This window comes from Schistocerca piceifrons, chromosome 4 (assembly GCF_021461385.2).
Source record: "Schistocerca piceifrons isolate TAMUIC-IGC-003096 chromosome 4, iqSchPice1.1, whole genome shotgun sequence".
NCBI classification, from domain to species: Eukaryota; Metazoa; Arthropoda; class Insecta; order Orthoptera; family Acrididae; genus Schistocerca; species Schistocerca piceifrons.
In genome coordinates, this window is record NC_060141.1 from 433,628,353 (window position 1) to 433,640,437 (window position 12,085).

Here is a 12,085-nt window from a genome sequence, read left to right on the forward strand (position 1 = left end):
TTATATAAGACCATGGGTGTATTACAACGCTCTGTGTCCAAATTTCAAATCAATCAGTCCAGAACCTTTCGAGATCTGCTATTAAGAACAAACAAATAGAAAATTTAAATGTTTCCAATCACATCCCAATGATTCCAACAGATATTCCATTTCAGTTCAAATGCTTGCAACTTCTGGTGTGACTCACATTTGCAATGACCATCAACAAGACCCAATGACAATCATTAACAACCCTGTGGAGTAAAGTTGGAAAATCCATGGTTTTCACATGGACAACTGTACATGGCTTTCTCATGCATTGGAAATTGTCTACCTTATTTTTGTATGCACCAGATGGAAAAAACAAAAATATCGTGTATCCAAAAGCACGTCAATAAACAGATTATAAAACGAAACACTCTTTTTTTTCCTGTGGCACTGCAACAGGTGCTTGGTACAGCTAGTATAGTACAGATACACTATAAAAAATGCAACATGAGCTTTACCCAAAAAAGTCATACAGCAATCGTTAAAGGCATAGGATCGGCTCACTGACACATAGTGTTACTTTTTTATTTTGGCTAAACACGAGGCTTAGTGGAATCATTTCTGTAAGTGTATGAGAATTCTGTACTGTAATGTATAAAATAATTAGACATTCTGCTTGCAACAAAGCACAGGAATGATCACAACAACATCTCTATCCTCCAACATTCTGGACCACAAAATTATTGAAGTCAGCACTAGACTGCTCAATGTTATTGACTGTCTAGAGCTCTTTAGCAATGAAATCAATAGGAAGCACAGGGAAGATAAAGCAAAATGACTGCAGGCAAGATAACAGGCGAAAGTGTGCATTGAGGTTTCCTACGGCGGGAACAAACTGTTTCCTGACTTGATGCAAGAAGAAATGGGTGTCAATTTAGAAGATGTCAAAGATTCAGTTTTAGAGTCAGAGTTTGACAGAGCTTATGGAGGCTTGCAAACCAAGAAGACAAAAGAGATAGAGTCCATTCCACCAGAATATCTGAAACCATTGGAGGATAAACAGTTATTTAAGTTAGTGCGTAAAATCTTTGAAACTGGAGATACACTGTTGGTCTTTTCAGAGTAAATCATCCAGAAAATCCTGAAGATAGTGAACAAGGGTTACCGTATTTACTCGAATTTAAGCCACACTCGAATCTAAGTCGCACCTGAAAAATGAGACTCGAAATCGAGGGAAAAAAATTTTCCCGAATCTAAGCTGCACCTGAAATCTGAGACTCGAGATTCAAGGGGAAAGAAAAGTTTTAGGCCGCACCTCCAAATCGAAACGAAGTTGCTCTATTGTAATATGAGACACAATTTAGGTCGAATGAATGACGATGCAGCTATAGTAGTTTGGTTCGAGTCGTAAGCTTAGCAGTTAAGCTTTACCAGGTAGCCGTTGCTATGCGTCAGGCGCTCCATCCGTATTTATACGGGTACCCTTCGTTTTTCACGTGGTTCGTCTGGTTTGAATTGATTGCTTATTTTTCTTTGACTTGATAAGTGCCGTTCTCTTTGTTATAGGTGTTTACGTCACTCAAAGCTGAAAATACATTACTGTACTGTGTCATGCATTGTTTGTCGCATTCTGATGTAATGAGTGTTTACAACCTGTCGGCGCTCGCGGCATGGCTTGCTTTTGTGCGCGCTACCGCCGCTTACAAATTAAAAAAAAAAGGGAGGAATCGTCTCATTAGCGAAACAATGGCAAGAGACTGCTATTTGTTGTTACTTACATTGCTGCTTTCTTTGATAATGATCAACAAGAACCAAATAATAGACTGCGTATGATAGAAGATATTCTGAACGAGAGTTTAGCGAAAATTTTTCTCCGTTTGAAAATCTTTGCAGACGCCTCTTTAGTACATTACATTCTGCACAGAAATTAGTCATCTTAGATTTAAAAATCTAATTGCCATGCTTCATTTCTGACTGTATCACTATTCAGCATAAGAATAATACGAATATAAACATGACATGATATGTATATTCTTCCGCGTTTGCTGTTGTCTCACTCTAGTTTCGTAGTTTATTAGACAGCCAGGATTTAAATGAGATAGCAGCAAACACGAAAGAATACATGGCAAAATGTTTATATTCGTATTATTATTATTATTATTATTATGGTGGAGAGAATACTGCATGTGATTCACAATTCATAAAAGTTCCTATAAGCAACCATCTCTTCTCACAGGTAAGAAAAAATTCAGAACGCAGAGTTGGCCATATTGGCAAACATCCCAAACAGTCTTGCCAGTCGGATTTTCGTAGTGCATTGAAATGTTGCTACATTCGAAGATCAACAATACGGAATTTGTATTTACTTCGTTGGATAATGTATGAAAATGCAGTGGTCGAAACTCAGGGCCGAGAAAAAAATCTCGTCTTCCACCTTTTTTTTTAATTTATTTACTGACGCAGAGGTTTTGGTGCTGGTATTTATCTTTGTGCCTGCGAAGCGCTACATATATTCGACGACAGAAGTTAGTTGTGACGGCACCGACCAACATTTTTCACAACTTCCGCTTTGCACTCGATTCTAAGCCGCAGGCGGTTTTTTGGATTACAAAAATCGGAAAAAAAGTGCGGCTTAGATTCGAGTAAATACGGTAAGTATGAGAACTTTATGAGATAATTTCACTGCTTCACTCACTTTTTATTAACATTTATTAGCATAGCACTTTTTGGCAGAATGCAGCATTACAGTTACATATACATTAATCTGAAGTGAGATGAGGAGTATATGCTGGGTATGGCAGTGAGGTTGTGTTCTGAAATTTAACCATATACAGAATGATTCATTTAGTTCATTTTTGATGGAGATTTATTTGTCTGGCATGCAGAGCACGTTAATAACCAAAACACTATCACTTAACACTTTCACATTCATATTTTTACATTCCAAACACTCTTTTAAGTGATAAGATAAACTTATTTCAGTTGCTAGGGTAGTACAAACAATGAAAATACATATCATGGTACATGTTAAGGAGTACAAGAAACTGTGTTCACAACTTCATTAATTCAACTGTTCAAAAACTGGAGTAAATTGTGTTGATGTAAAACTGACCGAAACACAACACTGTGACACATTCAGAGTGTAAGACAACCTTATGACCATCAACAGACACTAATGAATGGCAAAAGACTCTACTCTAATTATATTACAAAAATCAGCATGTTTTAATACTGACCCTGTATAAATCACCTGCAGTCAAGTTATTCATGAATAATCAAATATTTGAATTAGAAAGAAGATCCAAGGATATAAAAATGTATCAAGACCCAAGTTTACACAACACTTTTTTACGCATTTGTTCAACAATATCAATGAAATATTTTCAAAACTCATCATTCAGTAGATAGGAAAGATTTTGTGAGGACTTAAGTAAATAAAAAATATTATTGACATTTGATAGTCACTGGAGCTGAATGGACAGCAAGTGTAGATTAGCAGAAAAGCCTCTGAACAATGTGAAAATTAATTTTATATTTTATAGTGCAATCAATATCAAATAAGTAAAATGTGCACAATGTGTATAAATGGAAAAATAATAATATATTCTTATGTAAATATTTTTTATTATACAGTGATGACAAAAAATGTTTGATGATAGTTCTTCACAAAATATCCTGAAAGGGTGTATCTTGGAATGCATACATACTCATTACAATTGTAAGCCATTAAAAAAATAAAAAAAAAGTAAAGCCAGCAGTATACCTTCATAACTATTTGAGGGAAGTTAACAGTTCTCAAGCTTTTACAATTGATTTCCCACTGATGAACTGTCTTTGTGAATCTACAATAAACATAAGATAAGAATAAGAACATACATAGCAATAGAAGATTCCTACAAAACTAAATTGACACACTACATTAGATACTTATGTATCCATATCACACATCTATAATTAGGCAACCACTTCATTTTCAACAATGCCTGGAATGTTGGCCCATTGAAATGATGCCGTGTCTTTTGTTTGATGTCACCATTCTTCCATACTTTTGGTATCTTCCTCTATATACTCCCCCTTCCCCTTCTTTCATATCTATTCAACTTACAAAGTCTCTGGCTTCCCTAAGTAATGTAGTCCAGGACAAAAGAAATAACAGTTTTCAGTTGATCACTTTCAAGCACTAGTGACAGTGCCCTAAATGAACTAAATTTTACTGATAATCAGCGATTCTCTGAGATTTATGTGTAATTCTGAAACATGCTTGTGTAGTTCAGATGGAAGGCTAGCTCTAAGCTTTCTGTATATATATTTGGTACACTAATAGAAGTCGGTGTCTATAAGTTTCCATTTCTCCCAGAAAAAGAAAAATGGTAACTGGTACTGGCTAACTGATTAATTCCGAGAAATAAGAGATAAATTTTTTAGTTATACCAAAACTCCCCACCGATGGAGGATTGAGTTTGAAGTTCCTGTAAAATTATGTATAAATGTTAAGGAAAAACAGTGAGAAAAGACTGAAATGGTCTAACTGCAGACCAAGAAAAGAAGCATCACCACTCATGTCACATAAGGAACATTAAGCAATGAACAAAACAATTTCTACCTAATCAACAATATGTTCTTTCTAAAATAAGGTGGGTTTGCTGGAATGAAACATGTTTCTAAGCACAATATCTACTTAGCCTGCTTACAGTCTGCCAAATATTTTACCTATTTACAATTTTCCTTTTTAATTTTATTTTCAGTTATTTTCTAAATCCACATAGTAGAAATATTCAAAAAACACAAGTGCTTTGTGTAAATAAATATATAAATTGCATCAAAAGAGAAATTCAGTTGAAAAAGCTAAAAAACTATAAGGAAATGGAGTGGCTGGCTATTTACCAACAGGGCACGAAATTATGCATTTAAAAGTAGAAAAAAAGCTAGTTTTAGTTTTCCTTTTTTTCTACTTTTTAAATGTGTAAACTAGCAGTGTTTGGAATTTTGTCTCCTGAAAGTTAGTTCCAGCCTCCCATTTTGCCTTCTTAAAACTATACACAGGAATTTTTGCCCGTGTGTGTGTGTGTGTGTGTGTGTGTGTGTGTGTGTGTGTGTGTGTGTGTGTGTGTGTGTGTGTGTGTGTGTGTCCATTCTGAACTGAAGAATAACGAGATTTTAAGATAAGCTAGAATGTTTTGTTGATTATGCATATCAACCGTGAGGGTAATTGGTTATCTTTACTCATTTCATTGCTGAAATATAAAATCAAATTGTGGCTTCTGACTTTGTCAAGACGAATAGTAGCTCAAAATGTGTGCTGATAATACCCTGTATGTGAATTCTTGGTGTTCCTGTAGATGACATCTGGTATAAAGTGCCAGCTATAAGGGATGTGGTTGAGACTAATAACGTGTATTAACAACTAGTTCCAAATGTCATTTAACAGAGTACTGCAGCTTATCAGATGTTTCCCATTCACTAACTCCCAAGGTTGGTCTAAAATACATATTGGCATTAATGTCACTCAGAAAATGAGCAATTTGGTTTTTGCTGGATGCATACAATAAAGTTCTGACGCAAAAGCTCCTCATGTAGAAGCGCTATGTTTAGAATAACGCAGTATTGCAAATTGCAGTGTGCCATATCTCGGTGAAAGTCAGCAATCACAGTGGATACATAATCAATTCTGATGGACCATACTATCAGTCAACGAACTGCTACTGATAAACAAAATTATGCAAATTCATACATCGATTTCCTAACGTTTGCAGCTTTATCTTAATTTACACTCTGTAGAATAAGTTGTAAATATTATTTAATAAAAGTTATCTGCTAAAGTGAGCCATACTTCTTTTAAGCAAAGGCAGGGAGCTGGGGGGAGGGGGAATTAAAAGAAGGAAAGAGAAAGTCAAGTAGATCTCATCCATTTTTTTTGTCATGTGTGGCATACATCCTAAACCTACATGAAATAAAAACACGGCCTACAAGTAGCAAAAAATCACAGAAATTAAATTTATAATGATGAGAACATAACATACTTTTGTATTACGAAAAAAAAAAAAAATCACTTGAGAAAACAGAATGATGAGAAAGGACACTAAGCCAGTACTTACATTCAGCAGGAGAAATTTTTATTAGTGCTGATGATGAGCGCTTCTAAAAGTAGCATAAACTATTATATCTTTCAAATCGATTACACGGATGGTTCAGGAAATGTTAAAAAGCAAGGTCGGGTCATTCAAACCCTAAGATGAGAAGGACCCACCAATTATGAGGACAAGGGGAGGCAAAGACTGAACTGTTGACAAAGCTTGTTACTCTGAACAATGAAATTTACACTACTCTCAATTATAATCAATTCTGTTACTTGACTAACTCAACCTGCCAACTCTGTGACAATACTGATTCCATATTATGTAGTTTTTCACACTCAGAGAAAGTTCTGGTAGTTATATCTAACTACAATATGTTTGAAAGCGAAACTTGAAACATTTCCAGCAAGAAATAGACCACAAGAGCTGTCTCTCCGCTTGCCCTCAATATATTTGGGGCTGTCCAATCCTGGGGTCTGAGTGTCCTGGTCTTTCTTTTTAACCTTCTCTAACCTACCCTCTTTCCTCTGTAAGGAAGTAACTAATGGTTCCGAAAGCTATGAGCGTTTATAGAATATTGTATGATCAAATTGGCAACATAGCTTGTCATTTTGAATAAATAATAATGGTCACCACTGACTATTGTTAATATTTAAGTATAATTTGTGGAAGTGGATTGGTATTCAGCCTTCAATAGCAAAGTTAATGGTTTTAATTCAGTGTTCTCAAGTCAGACAACTGTACAATTTGGTTACCTCAACCTGGTACCTTTGTGACAGTACTGCTTCTGTATTATACAGTTTTTCCCCACCAGAGAAATTTATGTTGCTAATACTTAACAACCATGAATTTTAAAGTTAAACAAGAGCCTTTACAATGCCACAAGAAAGTACTAAATTTGAATCTAATTTTTGTTCTTTTGCCAGTGACATAAAATTATAACTTAGAATATTTTGACAAGTGCTCACAGTGACAAATATACAAAAATTATATATATATTAATAACTCACTCCTGGCATAAACAGGACCAACATAGGAGGACTGAAGATAGAGCCCCAGAAGAATTTGTAGTATTGTATTTAGCTACAGCAAGATTTTATATACCTGCAGGCAGAAAAAGTGGCTGGGAAGAATGAAAAGTTTGTTTCTTAATACGTGTAAAAGAATGAACACTTCCATCCAAATTCTGAGATGAAATTTGATAAGGAACATACTTTGCTGCTCGTGCTTGATTCTTTTCTTCAGATGTCATGTCCTTTCTCTTCTTTCTCTTGGAGTCTTCATCCTCAGAAGCAGAGCCACTCTTTTCCTTCTTGCTTGTTAGACTGTGTTTCTGGCAATAAGACTGGCAAGAGAAAAGAAAGCACATGTTACTATAACAATGTAAGCATATCAGATGAGACTTTTTTAAACAAATATTCTGTAACACAGATGAATATGACATTTAAAGGGCACCATACAGTAGTAACCCAAATATGATTGTAATTACAAAAAATTCATAAAATAGGAAAGAATATTAAAATCTGGCAGCATTAAAAATTGAAACATTTTTACCTCCAGGGTTTTAAATGGTGTAGTGATATGTAAAACATGACTTTAAGCAAGACAGATCCACTTATCCTCTTCTACTCAATTCCATCTCTCACCTCAAAGTTGGTGAACCCTAGGAACCTGTGCAACACTTTGGAAGACCAGATACCAAACCCCAGTGGGAAACAGGGTCAGGGCATAAGAGAGAAGGAGAAATGGTCTTCCAAAGATTAGGGGTTTGAGCTGTAGCCTAATAAGCCACACCCAGAAAAAAGTTTTACTACAAATGCTCAAGGACATATAGCTGGATGCACTTTTAAGGCAAAGACACGACAAACTAACAGGGAATATGAGAGCTGGGTCACGGAATGTACAGACAGTATACACAATTTGAGTTCTTGGAAGCCTGAATGGAAACATGATAACCTACAAGGTGGATATCATGGAGTTGTAAGAGGTAAGATGGACTGGTGTACTCCGTATTAAAGCGGCCATAACATTGAACACACATTTGGTGCGGGATTTATAGCCAGTCAACCGAACAATTAGTAATAAGATTTAAAGCAATAAGTCCAAGGATATGTTATGTACGAATAAAGGGGGAATTCAAACAATGGAAGTCCAGTATAATAGAACAATAATATTATGAAAAGGATAAACTACTATTCATCAATAGAGAAGCAGTTGAGTCACAGAAAGACTTCAGCAGTCTTCATTGTGCCTGTCTGTGACTCAGTGCCTCCAGTATGTGGTGAGCAGTGATCTACCCATTTCATTATAAAAGGGAAATTCTTTAACTATAGTCTCTTAAATGCACATTCCCTGACTAAGGAGAGGGCAGCAGAAGAGGAGGACACTTTTTATGGGGAACTGTAGCAAGCTTATTGATAGTGTCCAAAAAAAGTGATGTAATAATGGTGAAAGGATAGGGTCAGAGCAGGTATTCTCCACTACCATAAATGAATTGGGGGTCATCAAACAACAACATTAGGAACCAAATTGATTGCTTTTTAACAGCTACCAGGCTTGGGTCTGATGTACTAGACTGCCATAGTTTAAGAGGTGCTAATATGGACTTCAATAATTACCTCTTTACAGTAAAAATAAGAGTCAGAATTTCAAATGTACACAAAGTTAAAAGAGAAAGACAAAATAAGTATAATGTCTCAGAACATAAGGACCCATGGAAGGCTGAACCAATTTGGAAAACAGATTGAGAGGAATTCTCCAGAATTATATTCACAACATAAATGAGCAATGGAATAAAATCAGAAATGAAATACTTACTACTGCAGAAGAAGTGACTGGTATGGAGCAACAGACCAGAAAGATTGAATGGTATGATGAAGAGGGTCAGGAGGCAACAAGAGAAAAGAATGAAGTAAATAAAAGGACACAGGCCAAAACAACAAGAATGCTGGTGGATGACTACAGAGAAAAAAAGGTGTGCCGAATAGTGGATTTTTAACGTAAGGAAGAAAAGCCTTTTCCAAAGTCAGTTGCAGGATACTAAATTACTGAACAACACTAATGAAAGCAGGAAATTCTATGGAAGCATCAATAACACTGGAAGGGGCTTTCAACCAAAAACAACACGAAGCAAAGGGAAAAATGGTGAACTAATAGCATTACAGGAAGGGGTATTAATCGCTAGGCGCAGTACTTTAGGAATTACTATACTCACAGAATACCGAAACATAGGAACTAACTGAAAACCAACAGATGGAAGAAGAGGAATATGGAAGGGGGGAAGATTGGTGTTTAACATCCCGTTGATAGCTAGGTCTTTTAAAGTCTGAGTACAAGCTCGGATTAGGAAAGGATGGGGAAAGAAATAGGCTGTGCCCTTTTTGAAGGAACCATCCCGGCATTTGGCTCAGGCAATTTAAGGAAATCATGGAAAACCTAAATCTGGATGACTGGACAGGGATTCAAACCGCCGTTCTCCTGAAAGTGCATCCAGTGTGCTAACCAATGCGCCATCTTGCTCAGTAAGAGAAAAACTGAATGCCTTCGATGCAAGAGGCTCAGCAAGCAATAAAAAAACTAACCAACAATAAGTCAACTGACAATGACAACCTGACAGCTGATGTCATCTAGACAGATGCCTGCATGCCTCGATCTTAGATATATGGACATACAGTGTCATCCCAAATGATAGGAATATGAGAGTAATATGTGTTATATATAAGAAAGGGACATCCTGGAATGTACACACTATATGATTAAATTAATGAACACCATACATAAAATATTCTCCTCCCTACTTTGTACCTGTGGAAAACCTTTAGATGAAAAAGGAATCAGGAGATATCAGGCAAGCTTTAGACCTGCCAAATAAACTACCGACCAAATATCCACCCTAAGGCAAATATTGGAAAAAGCAAGGGAATACAATATTGAAACACACCATACATTTGTTGATTCTAAAGCAGCATATAAAAATAAGCTTGCTGAAGCCATGAATTAGCTCTGCATACCACAACAGTCATTACACTTCATAAGTTAGACTATGGAAAAATTCTGTAATTTGATATATAAAAAATCTAATCAATAAGCATAGGAAGGAGAACACACATATAAAAAGTGGTTTTACTTATGCAAGCTTTTAGAGCCAGTGGCTCCTTCTTCTGCCAGAAGGGTTGGCAGGGAAGAAAGAGGGGTGAAGGAAAAGGACTGGAGAGATTTGGGAAAAGGGGTGGAGTTCAGGAATGTCACCCACAACCCCACGTCAAGGGAGACTTACCAGACGGGATGAGAAGCAAAGACTGATTGTTGGGGACTGCAGCAGAAGACACTTAAAAAACTGAGAGCTTAAAAGAAGAAGACAGGGCAATATGCAAGACAGACATTACTGCTAAAACATTGTGCATGAGTTAATAACAGTGAAAAGCTAAATGCATTGTATGTAACAGAGGTGGAAGGGGGATGGTGAAAAACAGATAGGATGAAAGATGTAGAAAACTAAAATGGAGTGAAGAAGGGAGTAGTTACTGAGAAGAAATGCTGGGACGGAAAAACTTAATGTAAATTAAGACCAGGTGGGCAGCGAGAACCAAGGATGTTACAGTGCTTGTTCCCACCTGCAGAGTTCTGAGAAACCGATGTCTGGGGCAGAATCCAGTCGGTGCATGTGGTGAAACAGTCACCAATGTTGTGTTGTAGAGCATGCTTTGCAACAGGATATTGTGTGTTAACACTACACACCTTCTGCCTATGCCCATTCATCCTAACTGATAACATGGTGGTAGTCACACCGATGTGAAAGGCCAAACAGTGCTTGAATAACAGCTAGTATATGACGTGTCATTTCATAGTTGGCTCTCCCTTTTATAGTACATGTTTTGCCAGTTACAGGGCTGGTATAGGTGGTGGTAGAAGGGTGCATTGGGCAAGTCTTACAATGGGGACGGTCACAGGGGTATGATACAGAGGGTAGGGAGATGGCTGCCTGTTTCACCACATACACCATCTGGATTCTGCCCCATACACTGGTTTCTCAGAACTCTGCAGGTGGGAACAAGCACTATAACATGTCCTTGGTTTTCGCTACCCACCTGGTCTTAATTTACATTACTTTTTCCATCCCAGCATTTCTTCACTTCATTTTAGTTTTCTACATTTTCATCCTATCTGTTTTTCATCATTCCCCTTCCACCTCTGTTACATACAATGCATTTAGCTTTTCACTGTTATTAACTCATGCACAATGTTTTATCAGTACTGTCTGTCTTGCATATTGCCCTGTCTTCTTCCTTTAAGCTTTCATGTTTTTAAGTCTCATCTAGTGCAGTCCCCAACAATCAGTCTTTGCTTCTCATCCCATCCGGTAAGTCTCCCTTGACCTGGGGTTGTGGGTGACTTTCCTGAACTCCATCCCTTTTCCTAAACCTCTCCAGCCCTTTTCCTTCACCCCTCTTTCTTCCCTTTCAACCCTTCTGCCGGAAGAGAGAGCCACCGGCTCTAAACACTTGCATAAGTATAACCATTTTTATATGTGTGTTCTCCTGCCTCTGCTTGGTGAGTAGATTTTTTAGCTGTCCAATTATGCTATACTGTCAAAGTTGATTATTTTCCTGACTATGGAAACAGTAGTATGTACAGTATGGATACAACAAAATTAAACATCAAGGTTTCAGACTATGGACTGAGGCAAGGGGATGCACTCTCATGTATGCTTTTTAACAAAGCACTAGCGGGAGTAATAAGGTTGGCTCAAATCAACACAAAAGGCAGAATATAAAACAGAATGGTGCAGGTTCTGACCTATGCAGATGATGTGGATATTATTATAAGAACAGGACTAGCTGCTAAAGGAACACATAGGTGGCAGAAACAATAGAAATGGGACTGCAAGTGAACATAAAAGTACCACCAAATACATGCGATTAATACAACCAGAACAGTAACTGTGTTCATAATAAGAATAAACCTGATGTAAACATTACACCATGTATTCTTCCACGTTTGCTTGAATCTCATTGGATTTCGTTTCATGTGGAGCGGGAGCCAAG

At 37.0% G+C, this 12,085-nt stretch overlaps 1 protein-coding gene across 1 annotated transcript in view; it reads right to left on the reverse strand.

Moving 5' to 3' along the window:
• LOC124796459 (PHD finger protein rhinoceros) overlaps positions 1–12,085 on the reverse strand; it is a 242,748-nt gene that overhangs the window by 127,766 nt on the left and 102,897 nt on the right. Inside the window, exon 10 of the mRNA XM_047260682.1 lies at positions 7,256–7,386. Within this exon, the coding sequence (XP_047116638.1) occupies positions 7,256–7,386 (131 nt within the window). The remainder of the gene's footprint in view (positions 1–7,255; positions 7,387–12,085) is intronic.